Here is a 20,387-nt window from a genome sequence, read left to right as displayed (position 1 = left end):
ATTGGAAATGCAATTTTCACATTTAGCCCTAACAATAAGCTGTTGCTGTGAGATACTTGCTTGCACTCCAGTAACTGACAGCAGAAATTATGTTGATCCTGCAGAAAGTATCTATGTTATCACTTAACCATATGAAGAAAAATATATATCTATATTATACACACACCATATCTATATTATTCCCAAAGATGCACACGGTGCACTCTTGCAAACTCAAACTGCAGGAGTTTCCAACAGAAATTCTACTGCATCACACAAGAGTAGGATATATCAAGAAGAAACATGGGGACGAACAGGAATGGCCACAGCTGCTTCGGAGAGCCAATTTAAAAGAAGATATTCATGAACCAAATATTTTAAAATACAGAGACTATTTGGTTAATATGTATGCTTCATCACTGTAGTTCATCTTACAATAGATTAAAGCTTGTTGTTTGGGCAAGGTTTGTTAATTCTCTTCAGTAATAATTTTCCTTCAATGAACCATACCTGAGAGCCAGTGTAGTGTGGGGCTGGTTAGAGTTGGGGACTGGGTTCTGGTTGCCGTACAGCCATGAATCTCACTGCATGACTTAGGGCCTGTCATTCACTCTTAGCCAAATCTACTTCTTGTGAGGATAAAATGGAGCTAGGTAAGTCACCTTTCATTCCTCACAAGAGGAAAAATGGTGGGATAGAAGTACAATGTAATTGCATTGTTGGTTAAATCTTAAAGCAAATTTAAATAACACAGGAAAGTTGGATAATAAACTACTATTTCTGAAATAATGAAAACCAGTTTAAGCAAAGCCTAGGTTTATCTTGCATTATGCAAATAATAGCACAGAAAAATATATAACTTTACACAAAGGTCTACCTAGGCATTTTACTTTCTTCTTTGGTTTAAAAACAAGCAAAACTGACTTATAATCTAGTTTTTGTACCAATATTGTCTTCTGAACATTTGTCAACATCACTGCCCAAGTCCTCTGGAATGTTTTCTGTCTGATTGCTTTAAGTACTGCAAAGAAGCTGGAAGAATTTTATTTCGACAGAACAATCCTCTATACATGTACTTAGAAATCGGAATGTATTTGCAGTATGTTCCCTGAAGGTGCTTTTTCCTTTTTATTTAGTAATGATTGTTTTTGTTGTGTTTGATGCATTAATTACTGACTCTTCTAAAAGACACTTCATTTAGCATGTGTATTGTATTAAGAATCCCAACCACTGGTAAATCAAGAAGCTCCTATTGGGTGTGCAGCTCAGTGATATATTGGACTATTGTAAGATATACAGCAGATGCAACCCCAAATGTGGGTGTGTATAACACACACGCACACTTTATCTACATTATACATGTAGTGATTATTTTGTCAAGTCACAAATCTGCAGCAAACCTTCTAGAAGGGCAACTGGAGGCAAAGTATAACTACTCCTTTTGTAGAGGTTGCCTGAATACTTAGTCCTGATTTTGTATTTTAAAGGTAACATGATCACTGATTTATTTATTACATTTATTGTCCATCTTTTGACCTGAAGAGGACTAAGTATACCTTACATAATCCTGCTTTCTCCTCTTCATTTTATCTTCACAACAGCCTGGAGAGGTAGGTTAAGCTGAGAGTCAGTGACTGGCCCAAAGTCACGCAGTGATCTTTGTAGCTAAATGGGATCTTTGGGCTTCAAAAGTCCCATTCCAATGCAAACCGCTATACAACACTGGCTCTCACTGAGCACTTGTTCTTGAGAAACATGAATGGTCAGCTGGTAGGAAGATGGTAGGACCTCTATTGGAAATTGGAGCCCTGGTTTAATAGTCAAGTATTAATTAAGCCTTAGGTATGTTTGCTCACTGTACGTGACATTAAACTATTCCCAGGAATATGGTATCCTGTCTGTCTGTCAATCTCCATTGCCTTTCAGACTAAATGACCACAAAGACAAAAATAGGGATGATTACAGAAGGAAGCAAGGAGCCAAAATTAATGCACACGGCTCTTTTCCACACCAAACAGCTCTATCCCCAGAGAATACACCAAGTATGCAGACACTTGTTTTTATTTGACCCGTTAATTGAAAGGTAATAGCACAGGCTACTCTGTGTAATTTAATTTTTATGCAATTCATGTATGTGCTGCAGCAGCCTGGCATGCATCCTTATGCTCCAACTTGCAACTAGCCTTCATTGCAAGTCTGTAACAACCATACTAGTCTGCACAGTACATCTGGCTTGTGTACATTTTAGGAATAATTATGAGAGTCAACCATCTCCTGTCCAACCTGTCTCTCACTTACTGTCTCCAGATATTGGGGTCAACAGGGGTGGAAGCAAGCGCCTCCTCACTGACAGTGACAGCAATGGCAACATGCTGACAAAGCAATTTACATCCGATGGCACAGCAGCTCACCATGGAACAGTTAAGCCAGGGATACTGCAGGGCTTGCCATCCCCAAGCAGGAGTTTCCATGGCTTGTCATGCCATCTGAATCCAGGTAGTGGAGGTAATTTGAAGGTTAAAGAACTCTGGCATTATGCCCACACACATTGTGTTGTCTAACCCACAAGTAACTGCTGCTTCCCAGGTTCATGCGGCAAAAGCTCTTGGTAACCCCTGACCAAAGACTGATTAATCATGTGAGTAGCTGGCAGGCACTGCAGTAACCACACCATGGGTAAAGTAACCCATGATGGGCTGACGTGTCTTGTACACCAGCCCATCGTAAAACTCTGAGTTGCCTTTTTGCCACAGCTGCTGCCACATTCTTGTGCTCACCCCCCTATGGGATGCAATAGCCTGCTGCTTCTGGTGGTGGCGAAGCACATGTGACTGCAAGCAGAGAAGAATGTACATGGAACATTGTATTTTGCCATGCAGGTTACAAATGTAGACACATGATGCATGACACATTTCCATGATACTCTTCAATGAAGTGCATGTGAAACAATTCAAAGATAATTTTAAACTGGGTTATAGGGAAGTATGTTCTGAAAAATAATATCCTTGTATTCATAATTCAGCAAGCCTTTTTGACATGTTAGAGTCAATGCTTGCTTCCCTAATTATTAGCATTGTTACAATAGAATCTGGTCCTGTTTGCTGCTCAGTTTGAGTTCCTGCTCTGTAGCGTCTCTTTCCTGGAAAGCCTTTTATGATGGCTATCAACCAGAGGCCCAGGGTGCGCTTGGCTAATCCCACCCTGACTCCCTCTGCTACTAGACCTATTCCTTTTTGTTCTAGCTGATCTATGTACTTGCTTTGAAAGATGCCATGTCAATTGTGTATGCTCAATTACACCCCTTCCATCGTTTGTTTCAGAATCTTATTCAGTTCATTTAGATACACTAGAGATTCAGTGGACTATTTCAGAGTAAATAGTTCAAAGATTTTAGGGATGGTGGAAAAAATGTACCTATGATCTTTTCAGTATACAGAAGTGAGGTCCATAACTAATTTTTGTTGCCATGATCTGTACTTCCTTCCTTCACTTGACCTTTGATGCATATGCTAAAAAACTAAGTAGCTTGTAAAACTATAATGCCCCTTCCCACATTTGCTTCATGCTCAGTTACTTTTAACTGCATTATATACACTGCAGTCTATAGATTAGAGAGATGTACCATAATTGCCTGAAAGAGTGATTATTATCTCTTTCTATATAATTAGGATCAAAGTTTAACTTTTAGATCTTTAGTTTTTCTCATTAATGTTCACCTTATTCATTTTGAGAGTTGGAAGATGCACTCCCTCGTAGCATACAGGAAATGATTAAGTAGAGTGAAGACTGTAGCATTTAATCTGTGTAATAAAAGTGAGAGGTGATAATCATTCTTTATTTTTTCTCTCCAACACAATTAACCTCTTTCCTTTGAAATCTGTAGATAATGCATCTTATGTGTCACCATTCATTATTTAATACTATTTGAAAATGTGCAAATTATCAGTAGATATAGTAGAACTGAATCGGTACAAATCCTACTAATCTTTAAGATAAAATCATCAGGATAAGATGCTCTTTTTCTAACACCAGAGCTGTAACTTTTACTACATCTTATGAGGAGGAATAATCATTTAGATCTGGCATAATTGCAGTCATTGGCTACCAAGCTCACCCTTCATCTTATCAAGATAAAAATAAATCCCAGTATGGCGAGTTTTAGCTGCCTAGAGCAGCAGGAGGAAATAACACACACTGCGTCATATCATGTATGAACAGCAGCGTGCTCTTAGGAAGGCAAAACTATCCAGCCACAATTTGGCTATGGATACAACATTCTTACCTGTATTGATTTCTACAGGCTCTCTTTTCTGTGACGTACTATAAGCATTGATCCATACGCAATGACAAAACAAAAGATAGCCACATCTTACAGTAGATAAAGTTACAGCAGGTGTTGTTCTTTCTATTGCACATTAATAATGGTATATTAATGTATTCTAGAAAGATATATGCATAGATGAGAACTGGTTGTATACAGTTGGTGTTGGTTTTTTGAAGTTTTCCCAGAAAACAGAGGAAAAACAAATAATGTGTTTTGGATTACTAACTTGAGGGGAGGGGTACCTACAGTATTTCCATATGCTTAATTTAAACTGTGACTATCAATAATTTCTAGTGCCTAGCATTTGGAGAACAGGGGAATGGCAGAGCTATCAATATGTACTTGTTTAAAGCAGCAGCAACACGGTACACAATTGTTTAAAACAAGCAAGGGCTCAGTATGGCCCTGTGAAATATGATGTTTGATATAGGTTTCCAAACTTGTGCTAAGGTTTTTATTACTGTATCAACAACTTACTGCTTGAGCTATCTAATTTATTCGTAATAGTTAGGCCTAGAAATGTTGGCATTAGCACTAGGACATCTCACCTAGTACATATGTCCTGTAAAAAAAACCAGGGAGGATTTGGAATACTTTGCAAAAATTACTTTGTCCTGGGCTGTATCATAGGCTAAACAACCCAACAACAGTCTAGAAGTTACCCAGGGATTGTTTTCCCCTAAAGCAAGGGTTTGTTCAACACGCGAAGCCACTGCTAGTTGCGTCTTATGCAAATCCCTTCCAGCACATGCCAGCACACACTGCCGTTTAAACAAGGCACTGTTCAGCCTATGAGAATCCTCTGAACTCTATCACTGAGGCTATGGCAAGGACCAAATAGTGATGGTTGCATAGATAGGCACATTGATTCAGTATTTCTAAATGCTGTGAACGTCCAGATGATAAGTAATGTCTTAAATTTTATTTGTTTTGTATATGCTTTGTTAACAAACTGGTAGAGTGACCCATTTTACTTCTTATTTGGTATTGTCCATCACTTTTCCATAGGTGTGGCGGTTTCTTTTTCTCACATAAGTGACGTTATGAAGACAAAACAAACAGAGTAAATAAGCATGACATTGTGCAGTGAAATTTATTCCATCAGGCAGTGCAGGCTGCAGGTTCTTTTGGAGGGCTCAGGGCATGCTCAGCGAACCCTTCCTTCAGTGATGCTATCTTTTCATCATGGCTGTCGCCAGCTGCTACTGCGCCACATCCTCTTTCTCACCATCGCCTTCAACAGATGGTGAAGCACACCATCATATAAAGTTGTGTCTGGTTTGGTTGCTTGCTGACTTCTCATATGTACCAATGAAATTTTAAAAAGATCCAAAAGGTGGAATGGCAAAATTCATTGCAATATGGAAGGGTACAAAGGTGGTGAAATAGAGATCAGGAATGTTAGAACTGAATATTCATTGTTGCAACAAATGCCATATTCCACTCTAAAGTCTAATAAGGAATAATGGTAGAATCTCATGACTACAGATACCAGTTTAATAAATAGCCCAACAATGGGCTGCCATTTTTTTCTTGCTAGTTTGAGCCAGTTTGCTAGTTTGGTTTGCACTGCAGGAAGCATGCTTATCACCTTCTAAGGTCCAAAATTTTGGTCCATAATTGGTATCATCTGTCTATTAAAAGGCACATTTGCTTCAGCTGAGTCTTTGAATCATAAGAAATCTGCTACTGCTGCAAGTTCACGAGACATTTATCATTAGTATCTGTAGGCACCGACTTAGTAGGTGGCAACTTGGCAGGTCAAGGAACAGTTTTAGAGCTGATACAAGCTACTTCTAATGCAGAAGGAGAAGCACCAGACATTAGGTAAAGATTTCAGCAAAGAGGACAGCTTCAGCATCAGCTAAAAATGAATGAAATTTTACTGACAGAAAAGTGGTTCATGAAAATCAGAGAAAGCTATCACTTTGCACATTTCTATGTATTAGAATGTGAAATCTGCAGGGTGTGTCATCAGCTGGGAATAATTCATTTTTCCTATACTTTCATTTTCTTGAATAGGACATACTTTATGCCAGTTTGTGACGGTTCAGTAAAGAGCTGGTTCACAGACATGTGTATTCCTTGACTTCTTGTCCCCTACATCTGTTCTAGTCTAGATTTTCTATACTGACTTCAAAAGAAAATATAGAGGAGTATATCCTACATTGTCCCAGGCCTCCACTAGTTCTGGCACACAAGCAGAATAGGCCACTAGCACAACAAGAATTAGTGTTTCCTGAAACAACCCCAGAAATTAGTGGGGATAGAGCTACATTTGGGACTCCACTGAAGAAGTGTTTCAGGAACTGTGACTTTCCTCTGTGCTAGCAGTCATTTTGACTAGCACCTTTGACACTGACCAGAGCTGTATCTTGAATGCAAAGGAACCTAAAACCTGGCAAAAAGACAAGCAAGAGGAACCAAGCAAGAAGGTACGGAATGAAAAAAGATAGTTAAAGCTCTTATAATTAACAAAGCACCAGGGGTTATTTTCCGAGACTATGCTCATAATTACAAACTGAATCATTGTTAAGAGGTGACTTAGAAGATAACTGTGATCTAGCTGATATTTATTTTTCAATTTATATCCTGCCTTTTTCCTACAAAGGGCTCAAGGCAGCTTACATCATTCTCCTCCTCCATCTTATCCCCACAACAACAACCCTGTGAGGTAGGTTGGGCTGAGAGTCCGTGACTGGCCCAAAGTCACCCAGTTGGCTCCATGGCCGAGTGGGGACTAGAACCCAGATCGCCTGAGTCCCAGTCCCATGCTCTTAACCACTACACCACACTGAATATCCAGCAGATAGTTCTTTGTTGCAATGTTGTGGCAGGCCAGATACTTCTCTTGCTCTAAAGTGGCAATGCAATACCGACAGATGATTTTCTCCAAGTCCAGGAGTTAAAATCCTCCCAGGAACAAAAATGACTGAACTGATTGCCTTTATTTATTTATTTATTTATTTATTTATTTATTTATTTATGCATTTATATTTTATTTCTCCTCTATCCTTCATGAGGATAAAGAAATAACAATGATCTATTAAATTATAGATAAATAAATCTAAACAGTGTTCATGTAGAAGCTATTCAATCCAGTTTCCATACACTGTGCAAGACAAGTTACATTTGTTTTAATTCTACTGGCATACAGTGTTACCTAAATAGTGAATAGAACTCCTTGCTAACTTGCACTATGGGCTAATATTTATGCTTGACAGAAAATTATTAACTTCCTTTCTCAAAAGTAACATTTCATTGTTTCAAAAGGAAACCAATTTGCAGGAATGGTGAAAGAAAATAACCAGTTTGAAGTGAATTATTCACCCATCCCAGAATTTCTTACTCCCGTCACATAATATAGTTACTTCTCTATTTTATACACTTCTAAACTGAACATTTTCCCCTGAATTAGATAGATGTAGATATATTCATTTCCTTAAGCTTTAAGAGGTCCCCTTTGCTACTTGGAGTGAGAGAAACAGAAGGGAGGCTGCAGCGGCTTCACTACAGTGCTTGTACACCTGTCAGAACAAACAGAAACAGTGGGAAAGGGTTACAACTAACTTTCCCATCTTCCCTGCACCAGTGTTCTGGTCAAGAAGCTTTTGAGCTACCTTGCAAAAGATGTGGTAAACACAGCTAGGGTGAGCACGTTGTTAAGGAAAAGGGGTACTGCAGAAGTTCTGGCACCTTCTTTGCTCAAGGACTCCGAACCAAATTTATTTATTTATTTTTCAATTTATATCCTGCCTTTTTCCTACAAAGGGCTCAAGGCAGCTTACATCATTCTCCTCCTCCATCTTATCCCCACAACAACAGCCCTGTGAGGTCGGTTGGGCTGAGTGTCCGTGACTGGCCCAAAGTCACCCAGTTGGCTCCATGGCTGAGCGGGGACTCGAACCCAGGTTGCCTGAGTCCCAGTCCCGTGCTCTTCACCACTACGTCAAATGAAGAAAATGCCTGAAATACTCATCCATCCTCTGCTGCTGATTTTATGCCACATGCACACCAGATATGAAAATGCAGAATTGAGGATCTAGGCAGTTGGTCCACGCACAGCGGATGTGCAGCATTATGTAGATTGGTTTAAAAATCAATTTAGATCCCCTTTTTTCCCCTTCATCTGCTGGTGCTAATTAGGAGAAGACAATATGATTTACCAGAATGTAGGCAGGTTTCCAGTTCCCTGAAAACACTACCCATAAAAATGTCTAATTGTATTCCATTCTATTGTTAAATCCAGATTTTTGTTCAGCTTCACATTAACTTATGGATCTTAACATGGCAATTATTTCCATCTACCTGTCCCCTGTGCAGTCTCTATCCTGCTATAGCTGAGGGCTTTGCAGGAAAAAATGGCTGCTTCAGTCCCTGGCATCTCCAGCTAAAATAGTCTGGATAGCAGGGGAAGGAAAAGATTTCAGGCAAGACCTTGGCAAGCCATTGGTAAATGGTAAAAAGACACATCCTCCTTGCTAGCTTTTGACTAGGAGTCTGGTAAGCAACATGTTAATCTCAACAGCTTATTTCTGTACAGTTCAAGAAGGTATTTGTGGCTGCTACTTCCATAAGGGAGAGCAGCAGTAGTTAATGTGCTTTTATAGATTAAACTGACAATGATTCTGCTGGATTGCGTAACTCCTCATGAACTCTGCCATCCAGGTTTAATACAACATAGAACTGCAAAGTGCCTCCTGTTGTCAATAGCCTTTGTTTGTGTCCGGTGTGTTGGTATTTACAGTGATGAAGCTCCAGGCAGCCAGTTGGTTACAGATAAGTTTCACATTGACTGGGATACTGTGCTTGTCAACTCTGATAATGTCATCGTTGCTCAGTTTGATGGACGAGGGAGTGGATTTCAAGGCTTAAAGATTCTGCAAGAAGTCCACCGTTCCTTAGGATCCGTGGAAGTGAAGGACCAGATAGCAGCGGTAGAGTACGTATGTGCAAACATTTCTTCTATTTTTTACAAATATAATTCTTAGATGGATACAACAGATCAGAAATGCATTGAACTTTATATCTTTGCTGCACTGGATCATTGTAATACATTTGATGGCAAGAAGAGTTCGAGTAAAATAAACTCTGATAAAGCAAACCACTAGGTCTAGTCTGATTGGTGTTCCATTATCCAATGTTTTATTATTTAGAAATCATTCATGATGGAGATTGAGTTCCAGATGCTATACATAAATGCTTAAAACATACTAAGCAACTACAGGGTACCCTGTTCCCACTCCTCCCTGCTCCCAAGCAAAGAAGCCTGTTTCAGCACAATGAACTACTGCAGCAAAAGCTGATCCACAGATCTGGTTGCCTGAAAATGATTTAGTATTGTTTATACTTAAAGTTGATCTTCTTCACAGCACAGTTCTATACATGTCTGCTTAGAAGGAAGTTCCCCTTTGTTCAATGGGACTTACTTACAGGGAAATGTACATAGGGGCTGCAGATTAAACTGCTTTCCTTAAGAAAGTATGCATCCCGAATTAGGAGCTGTGATCTTGCTTCAGGCAAACACGTGAATGAGTAGAGGAAATACATTGTATGATGCAGCTACAATAGTCTAAAAATGTATCAGACTGTACTGTACATAATCTCTCTCTCTCTCTCTCTCTCTCTCTCTCTCTCTCTCTCTCTCTCTCTCTCTCACACACACACACACACACACACACACACACACAGGCATTGTGCAGCACCTTTGATTGTCCGCTCAGGACTTGATAGCTGAATGGCATGGAAATACTCCACGTGGTGGAGGCTGTCATAGGAGCCTGGTTAAAGACAAAGTGATTGCAATCTGAACACCAGTCTCCAAAGAGGAAAAATAAAAGCTTATCATTCAGTATTGGGCTTCTTCAGAATGGCCAAAATGGTGAACTTCCATCACCATTCAGTGCTTGCATTGTGCTTTGACACTGTGTTTCTAATACCCTTTTTTTTTCTTGAAATCTTATGCTGGGGTAACAACAGTTGTGCCACAGGCTCAGAACGGCTCATTAAAGTTTAATCTTTATTTTACTATCATCCTCCCATGAGTATTGTTGATGCATTTCCTGTGTAAGATAAATCTTATTTTTGAAGATCATCACAATAACACTTAGCAGCATCCTGCAGGTAGTATTAATGTGATCAAGATGAAGTTCCAAGCCTGAAGCAAAATAATACAACCTTTATTTAATATTCCTTTTAAATCTTTGCAGTGGTTATAAATATGAACATTCTTTCCTCAGGAAAGAGCATTGTTGAATCATGACTTTGAATAATATGTTACATTCCCTATTATAGGTACTTATTGAAGCAATCATTTGTGGACTCTAACAGGCTGAGCATTTTTGGAAAGGTAAGAATTAGAAAGTACAGTCTCCTTCTCATTAAGAGTATGTTGTCTCTTGCTGAACCTTTGGGAGGCATTGTTGAGAAGGAGCTTCAAGAGATGTACCTATTTAGCTCCAAGCACTTTTGCATTAGGCAGTCTGGCTTTGGTACTTTGAATGCTATGGATTCCTTGCACCAAGACCAGAAACAGGGCCCCTTCTTAAAGGAGATCTATACTTCCCTCCTTCCTTCCTTCCCATTACCATGGTAGTCTCTGCCGTAACTCCTCAACCCGGTTGGGAAGAGGATGGAAAGGGAGGGACCATTCTGCTGGGCAGGGTGGGGGAAGAGAAAAGAGGCCCAGCCTCTGGCCCCACTCCTGTCAGCCTGTAGCACCAGACAGGGTCCTGACTGGCAGGAACTTCACAAAGGTGAGTGGAGAGATGGGTAAAGCATCTACAGTTCCTCCTGCCCTGCACAGCTCTTTGTGTCATGGAGGAGGACTGCAGTTTCAGGGTCCTCTGCATAACAGGTGGCAGTCCTTTCGGCACGAGCCATGACATTCATTCACTCAAACACAAAACCAGCTCACCTATTAAAATCAGCATGAGGTACAACATTTGGCTGGATCACGCTTCTAGTATATCTAATTATTTTAGTTATTTTCTCCTAAAGTTTAAGTGAAGCATGCAATTTTCATCTTATTCACTCACTCATTTTCATTTGGGTATTCGAAGTTTACAAGGGAAAATTTGTTATTAGATGGAGCAGGTTTAAGGGTCAGGACAACTTCCTTCATTTGAATGCCCAAACACATTTGTTTTGATCTTTTTTTTTTTTTAAAGAAGCCCCTTATAAAAATGTAAAGTGGTTGGCTATTAATTTTAACCTGCCCCTTTTCATAGACATTTCGCATGCAAACCCATTTACAGCCCATTGTGTTATGAGTTGCATTTTTTTTGTGCCATCTGTGTAAGATGCCCTTTGTTAGTCTGTCAGCTGTTGGGTGTCATTGACCCTCGGATTAAATTGAAGTGCCAGACAAATGGTTTCACCTTTATCAAAAAAGTTAAATAGATCCTAACAGCCATTCTCTCTATCACCCTCTCACTCTCTCTCAACTGCTTTTAGAATTCCACATACAAAAGTTTGTTCAACTTTAGATGGAAAACAGGCCTTCAAATCCCAGTATAGCCTGTCTAAACTTGCAAAGTTGTCATCTTTTGATGCTGATGTTTGCTTCTTCGGGGTGAAGGACATAACCTTTGGCATCTACCATTTGTAGCCTTTCCAGGTGAACATCTCACAGTGAATGCTGTAGCATGAGAACCCTGAGGAGGTTTATTCTGTATCAGATAAAACATATTTATTGGATTATCACACAGGCATTGGTCATTATCTTAGAAGTCCATGGCTGGATGCACACCTAGCCTCATCATGGTACTGCCATTTCCACATTCCACATTCCTTAGTCCGCAGCAAGACTTGTTGCAGGATATCCACAGGTTTTGTGCCATTTTTCCATGTCTCATAAATGCTCCCTGTACTGGTCATGGGTGTGGGTAGCTGGACGTTGCCATGATTTGTCCTGATTTGAGAATGTGGCAGAAGAAATTGGAAAGGAGGTGTGTGCATGGAAACGGTGTGTGCATGGAACAAGGTCTCCTTGTTCTTGTGCATGTTTGTTTTGAGCTCAGTGATTCCAGAGGACTTGCAGGAAGGCCATATCCAGATCTGGAAGCAACTACCAAGCCTTGCGGCACTATTTCTGCCATGTCATTCAAACAGAATCATTTGACAAACTGAAAAGTCACAAGAACAATTATAGTCCTCTTCAACATTCTATCCAGATCTCACAAATATTATTTCTGAGTAAGGAACTATTGATAATGCTCTGAAAAATGCTACACATTCAAAAAAGAAAAAGGGGCACAAAAATTTGCAAGGTGTGCTTGACATTGTTACCCTCTTGCTCACAGAACAAAATTTGTCATGATGGCAATCACATGCTACCCTATAACATGATGACTGTGGGTAGTTCCTTTTTACTTCAAAGCATATCAGTAAATGCTACCAAGATCTGGACTGCCCTCTTGAAACTCATAAGGGGCATCTAACAGTGGGGGAATACAAGCCCACTGGCCTAGTCAGCATGGATATTTGTTGGCGTGTGCCAATAAAGTATGAAATGCAATTCTTGAGGAGATGAGAAATGCTTTGCATGGTGTATTCACTGTAGAACGTTGGCACGTAATGACTCACATAATAAGCAGCTGGTGTTCCTGTACATTTGAACAATGGAAAATGAGATGTTAACAATGGAAAGTGAGATGAGAGAGCCTCAGCTATTGGGCAGTATAAAAATGCAATGGCTGGGTGGATGTGCAGGTGTGAAGGAGGAAAAGAAGCCAAAAGGAACAGGGTGGAATTGACAGCTCTTCCTATTCTCTCTCCAAATCATGGAATAGAAGGACAGGTGCTGCTGCTTCCTCCTGCCCTCGTGACTCCCCTCTCCCCCCCACCCCTGCCCCAAGGATGAAGAGTGAGGCTAGCAGCACTCTTGCTCCTTCCATTGCAAACCATGCAAGTTCAGCCACCTCCTATGCAGACTTTCCCATGAGTTAGCTATGCCTAGGTGCAAGAGAGCAAAAGAGTGGAAATATTTTTTAAACGAGGGAGAAATAACTGACATCTCCTTCCGCACCCTCACAAATTCATGGAGAAGGAGAAAGGCTGCTGTTGCTTGCTTCTGCTTTTCCAAACCAATGATATCTGTATTCGCTTTCCCATCACCAAAAAGCAGTCAAGTAGAGTTCCCTCCATGCTGACTTCAGTGATGATGTAGTTGTGAGTTGTGGCTTTTGAGGATACTTGCATATCTGCTCAGAAGCTGGAAAGAAGATCCATGCAAGGAAATGTCCCTTTGTAAAGGTTTCTTTGTTTTGTGCTTGTTTGTTTTTAACTCAAATTTGAGTATACTTGTTTCTTGAGCAGGACGACAAACAATACACTCAGGAAATCTTGAAAAAAATCACAAACTTTATTTTTTTTCAAAGGGGGAAGGAGGGGAGACAATTGCAAATCAGAAAGAGACATCTGGGTGTGGTGGTGAGGGAGGCAAGAGAGCAGCAATTGAAGGAGCTATGGAAAAATAGTATGGGAAAAAGTAATCTAAAAAACCCCAAAACAAAATAATGCGTATACATTGGTCTGGGTGGTATGAATAAGATTGGTTTGATGCTTCATTTTTATGTCCTCTGTGAACCATTGTCAAGGATTATTCTAAGTGATCACACCTAAATATTGCAAATGGGTATTTGAAAATTAATTTGGGAAACCTAAGAATTAATTTCTGCACATCCCTAACAATAATGTCCATACTAAGTTTGTATTTTACAGTTCTGTATGATTTTTTTAAACATTACATTTCTGTGTCTGTTTTGAGTAGCTATGGCTAATGTCTGATTAAGTAAGACCCCCCTAAAATGTATCATATTTCAAACTAAAGAAAGCATTCCTTTTCGTACATAGAATATCACAAAACACAAGGAAAGTTCATGCTATGAGAACTCATAGATCCTTGGAAAAATGTACTTTTTACTTTGCACAGAATTATCAGTTAAGGGGAAAGATATATTATCTAGTTGCAAAAGATATCTAGTTTCAAAAGATTACTTTCCCCTTCCCAGGGGGTATTGAAGCAGGAAAAACTGACAGCCTAACTCTACTAATGATCCTATAAGTTTTAAATTAGAGTTACTAGGCCTTGAACCTTGTTTCTTAGAAGTATGGAACCAATCTGCATTTTTCCCCTTTGGACTACTCTATCTACTTGAAGAGAAATAAAACAAACAAACAGTTTGAAACATTTTTTCATTGAAGTATTTCAACATTTTTCTTCATTAGAATGATGCATTCTTCTGTGTAAGAATGTATAAATTGTGAGCAGATTTTGAAAAATGCCCATAGAATGCTGACTGGCAGGAATGATGTTTATCAGAGACAGAGTGATCTGCAATTGAAAAATGATTACTCCCTCACTGAAGGGTTTTTTTTTTTTTAATTCTGTTTCTGTACTCCTAGGTTGTTCTGAGTATGAGGGATCTGACTTAAACAGTTTCTATTTCTGTTTAATTGTTTTTTTATAACTTACAGAAGATCAAAAAGCCATAGAAGTGGGTGTAAATGCTGTGTAACTATGCAAGAAAATACAGTTTTCTGAAGGCAGTAATGGGCACATTTTAACTCACATTAGGTTGTTTTGTAGGGCTATGGAGGCTACATTGCATCAATGATTCTCAAGTCCAACGAAAGGCTTTTCAAGTGTGGAGCTGTGATTGCACCAATCACAGACATGAGATTGTATGGTGAGTATTCTGTATAAATCAGACTGTTCTCCCTGCCTGTGAGATGGTTGAGACATTATATAAAATATGAAGACAGATGTGGCAAAAACTTAACAATAGAAGAATTGTGGTAGATTCTTTGTCCCTTTTACCTTTTGTCCTAGTTAAATATCATCAGGCCTATAGATGCAAACACACCTCAGTGGACAAAAATGCATAGAACTAATTGTTCCCTCTGTCCCACATATAGCATCAGCTTTTTCAGAACGGTACTTAGGCATTCCATCTAAGGAAGAAAATGCTTATCAGGTGAGCAAGGCCTATTATGGATGGATGGATGGATTGATGGGCTTTGAGGGACATCTGTTATGTAAACCAGTCACAGATATACACACGTGTGTGTTTCTTCCCCAAAGGCATCCAGTGTACTGCACAATATTCACGGCTTTAAAGAAGAAAATTTGTTAATCATTCACGGAACAGCAGATAGTAAGTACTGACATGCAAACAGTTCCATTTGATGTTGCAGCTTGTCACACAAAGTTCAGAGAAAGGTGGGCACTGAAACAGAGTGGTGTCTGTGTATGTATATGTATATATAAAATTTGGTGTGTGTATGTGTGTCTAGATACATACACACACACCCCAAATTATATGTTTATAATTTTGGTAATACTGAGCTTTGTATGCCCTTCAAGATCTAGTTGTCAGACTCAGTTTACAGTTTTAGATCTGAACCAATGACACTTCTTTTAACTGACTGTTTGTAACTCTTAGCAGATGTAGATACCAATTTGTTTAAAACTTATAAAACACTGTGGCATTTATAGAAGGTAACATATATTAATAACACAGCATCAATATTTAATCATTTTCATAAATTATCCCTGATTCTGCCATTGGCAAAATAGAAATGTCAGGGAAAAGCCTATAGCATACAATACAAAATTAACCTTTTAAGTGCATTTATAGCAGCTTATCAAAGCCTAGCAAAATGTCCATCACTATGAGGGGTTATATTTTTCAGGCTGAGACTGTGGTTTCCATCCTATACTGTATCTAAGCATAAAGGAAGACCTGAGTTCCATGCAAAATGCTTTTATCTCAAACATATTTACAAAGATACAAATGGCATGGTAAATACCATACATATAGAAGGCACATAGCCATATATTCAGAAGCAACTGGATGACAGGATATGACACACACCCATTTTGACAGCCCTTCTCAAGTCCATAGGCTGCATTCTAATTCCTTGATGAAAACTCTCTGTTGAAGTCCAGTTGCATTATTATCAGATGGCGGTTTCCCTTCCTTCCAGTAATACTTGTGCTTTTCCAGCTTCAAGTCTGACTACAAGAGATGAAAAGCTTCCACAGCATCTGAACATGTCGTTAGGTCACAACAGATAGGAACTCAAAGAGCACTTACCACTCGTATATCAAACAAGCTGATACGAAGCGTGAGCAGTGGCCATATACCGATTTACCCAGAAGTTTGCTTTATTGGACTTTAATGGGACTTACTTCTGAATGCACAAGTATAGGATTGTGTTATAAATTACCTAACTTCTTCACTACCATACTACAGCTGTTCTCATGTAGCAAGAAATATCTTTCTACAAATGCTAGGAAAGGATGGTATCTCATGCATATCTGACTTGCTCAACAGCTGATAACGGTGGCTCAACATTATAATGAAGTCTAGACAGTGTTATAGCAAACCTTCTGATCAGATTCACATTAACGATGCCTTTCACTCATATGTTGTTGTCTCTTAGCTAAAGTCCATTTCCAGCATTCAGCAGAATTAATTAAACATCTAATAAAAGCCGGAGTGAATTACACTATGCAGGTAGGTAACCTTCAGGAGTCTCTAGAGCTTAGTGCATATTTCAGTGTACAGTCTCATGCTCTCTGTGCTGAATGCTCTGTTAAGCTCAGAGACTTCTGTGTATCCACTTCACAGACTGAGGGGTGGCAGTGGCAATGTTCAGCACTGCCACTTTCTTCTGGGCAGGTGTTTTTGACCATCTAGAAGAAATGGGGGGAAAGGTAAGGAGGCCAGGACACCATTTGGACATGGCACCAATCACCCCTCCCTGTTCTGCAGATCCTTTCTCCTCCTCCAGAAGGATGCTTTCTGGCTTCAGGGAGGCAGCTGGCACAGCTCTTTTTGCACTCAATGGCAAGGGGGTTGGGACAGGTGCTCTACATACGATGTCCCAGCTCAGAGGTCCCAGGATGTGAGAGCTGGGGTTCAGGCCGATCTGTGACTCCACCTGACAGTGTCAGGAGCCCATAGCTGGATCTCCCTGTGTACGTTCATTTTTACCAATGTTGAAGGTTTCTCCCACTCTTCCTTTTCCTTGCAGGTATTTGAAGCCCATACACTTGCAACCTTTGTCTAGCCTATGTATATTATTTAATTCACTTCAAATAGTACCCTCAAAGTAAGGCATCTGTACAAAGCATAAAGGTGACTCCAGATTCACATGCAATCAGCTGATAGAAGCAATTTCCTTGCCCCTTCAACCCCCCTCCCCAGTGTTACAGAGAGAGCTGGAAGGCCCTGCTGGTTGGAGGCAGGCTGTGGTGAAAAGGAAAGGGTGAAACTTCGAATCGAGTGGAGGCGCCTTCCATGAATAAAGTCCTTACTGTGCAGTGGAACTGATGGCTCAGCCCAGTTGTAGGAACTTAAATCTAATCCAGTCTATATTTAGGTAGTTCAAATAGAAAAGCAGAATATAGAGTGTAAAGTGCATATCTTCCCCTGCCCAATACAGCCATCCCCTTCACGGTGACACAAGGATTGTGCGGGGAACAGCAGTTTGCAAGAGGCAGGCATGACAAGGTGATCGTACCACCTCATCTGTGGAACCTGTGGGTGGAAGGAAGGAGGGAGTGTAACAGCCTCCTCTGCGCCAGCCTTCACTCTTGCTTCATGCTTGGTGGCTCCGGCCCACTAACCCTGTTGCACTGCGGGATTAGCCAGTCAGGGGCTGAGTAGGGAATTTTTACCAGACTGGCCTGGTGACAGTTTTTTTTCACCTGCCCAACACTGGCTGTAACTGTTGAGCATGGTTAAGTGTGTTGATTGGCTTCAATAGGGGCATGTGGGAACGGTCAAGGAGTAGGGTTGCTGGGCGCTCATGGGCACCTTTTTCATGACTGGCAAGTCCTGAGGCCTAGTTTTCGTGGACTGTGTGGCCCACCACCCAGGTCCCCAAGGCCCACGCAGTTTGCTTTGTGACCAAGCTGTTTTATCTACTTCTGTGCAGCATTGAGGAGAAGTGACACAAAGATTCTTGTCTATGTGTAGCTTGGGGAAAGGGTGTGGGGATCTAGCCCACCACCTTTCTTAGTGGAGGGGCTTGCCAAATAGACAGGCAAGTTGCTCATAAAACAGTACTCAGGTTCCCATGCTTGGTATACACAAATCCTGGGATGATAAGTCCACCAAAGTTAAATAATAAGGCCCAGTTTAACCCTCTGGTACTGTCTTTCCTTGGGTTTTCCCCTTCTTTTCCTCTCATAAAGGACAACTTCAAAAGAATAATATGCAAATATTTATATTTATAAAAATAACATGTATTGATATGATTATTTTTCTATCTAATACAACAAAATATTTAGAAGTTATAGTCAACATATGTTGTTTAGAAATTCTTAATATAACAGAAGAGCCATTATTATATCTGTTTGTAAAACTGTCTTATGTTTCTTGTCTCCTGTTAACCTGTGGATGCAGCTAGTAAGGTCATGTTTTACTACTATCATTCTGTAGAAATCTTCAAGTAGTAGAAGCAAAACTTGGCCACTGAACACCTGAGGAATTAACTTTCTACGTCTGTCTCTGGCAACTAGGAGAAGCCTATATACTGAATGGGATAAGATCAGGGTCACCTCAGGTCAAACTACAATGAGTACTAGAAACTTATTGAAATATTCAGTGTGGTTTAATCTGAGGTAATTCTGATCTTACACCTTGTGCCTGTGAAGCTCCATGGAGAACAACTTGTGAATCAGCTTACACGCTGCCCCTTGCAAACAGCTTGTGACGAGTACAGCATCTGTCAGTTATGCAAGTGATAATGGATTTTTCATAAGCAGTAGAGATTTTTTATTTGCAGAATTAATCATGGATACAATTTGAGGGGTTTTATGTTTGTGCTATTCCATCAGCTGCCCAACCAGAAAAGCTCCAGTGCAATGTAGGATTATCATCAATATGCAAATACTAGCCATAGTTCTATGCAGACCTACCCAGTATGTGGGTAGAAGCTATTTGTTCATAGAACAAACCGTTGAGTGAGTTTATAATTTATATTAGATCCACATCTTTATGAGGATGAATATCAGGCAGTTCTAAGGATTTCAGATGTTGCCATCAATATTTGATTCAAGCTAAGTATCTATTTATCAAAAACTATTCTGAAAATCTGTATCAGAAAGGGCATTTAAATAGAAATGTGAAAATGCATTTAGTGCTAAAGGTTTCAGTTCAGGCTATTAAATACTGGTTTAAAATATCAAGAATATTAGTGGGTTTTTTGCTTGAATTTTATGAGTTTTCAATGAAGCTGTAATACTGCCTAATGCATTCATTCTGTGTTGATGCAAAAGCATTTAAAACAAATGAAAGAGTTCTATATTTCTGATTTTTTAAAGTCTGTTTCTTTTTTACTTTTCTTCACCTAGATCTATCCAGATGAAGGTCATTATATCACATCAGAGAAGAGTAAATATCACCTTTATAGCACAATTCTTGGCTTCTTTAGTGCTTGTTTAAAGGAGGACGCACCAATTTTATCACAAGAACCAGAGGAAGATGAATAAAGAAGCCTATTTGTACAGAACTGAGGAGACTTTCAGTGATGCTCACTAAAACCATAAATAAAAATGACTATAAGAGAGCAGATTCTATGGAAGCCCACGGGCAGCTAAAGGATATACCAGTGGAACAGCACATTTTGTGACAATGAGCTAATAAACTGGGATTTGAATACAAAAGTCCAAATGTATTACCAAGGGACAAAACATATACCTTTGTGGAAGGCCAAAGGTCGGATGCAGTTTCCTGGAAGAAATTAATTTTGCATAAGAGTAGGGTTAGTGCATGTTGATTCTGTTAAGATTCACTGTTTGTTCTGTATGTAGTTGCTCTTTTTATTTAAAATGCACATAATTTCTCAATTTCAGCATAATGCACACCTGTCATAAGTGTTAAGGCCACTAATATTTGGACAGGACGGCTGCTGTCTAATATCCAGTCACAACTTTACAATAAGTTTTTTTCACTGTCAAGCATCAAAATATTAAGGAAATGGCATTTTGTTTCAGCTTACATGAGAAAAAATATCAGATAGGTCAGGAAACAAATATACATAGTGGTTTGAATTTTTTCTTTCCCAA

At 39.6% G+C, this 20,387-nt stretch overlaps 1 protein-coding gene across 3 annotated transcripts in view; it reads left to right on the top strand.

Annotated features, from left to right (window-relative positions):
• DPP10 (dipeptidyl peptidase like 10) overlaps positions 1-19,811 on the top strand; it is a 223,470-nt gene extending 203,659 nt beyond the window's left edge. For all 3 annotated transcript variants that reach the window (XM_044438165.1, XM_044438164.1, XM_044438163.1), the window contains 7 exons: positions 9,051-9,245; positions 10,598-10,652; positions 14,895-14,994; positions 15,224-15,282; positions 15,390-15,462; positions 16,754-16,827; positions 19,674-19,811. In XM_044438165.1, coding sequence (XP_044294100.1) covers positions 9,051-9,245; positions 10,598-10,652; positions 14,895-14,994; positions 15,224-15,282; positions 15,390-15,462; positions 16,754-16,827; positions 19,674-19,811 — 694 coding nt within the window. The remainder of the gene's footprint in view (positions 1-9,050; positions 9,246-10,597; positions 10,653-14,894; positions 14,995-15,223; positions 15,283-15,389; positions 15,463-16,753; positions 16,828-19,673) is intronic.
• The last annotated feature ends 576 nt before the right edge of the window (positions 19,812-20,387 follow it).

The sequence above is a fragment of the Varanus komodoensis genome, unplaced genomic scaffold, assembly GCF_004798865.1.
Source record: "Varanus komodoensis strain SLA01 unplaced genomic scaffold, ASM479886v1 scaffold32, whole genome shotgun sequence".
In the NCBI taxonomy this organism is placed as follows: Eukaryota; Metazoa; Chordata; class Lepidosauria; order Squamata; family Varanidae; genus Varanus; species Varanus komodoensis.
Note: the sequence above shows the minus strand (reverse complement) of the source record. Positions and strands in the feature narration are given on the sequence as shown.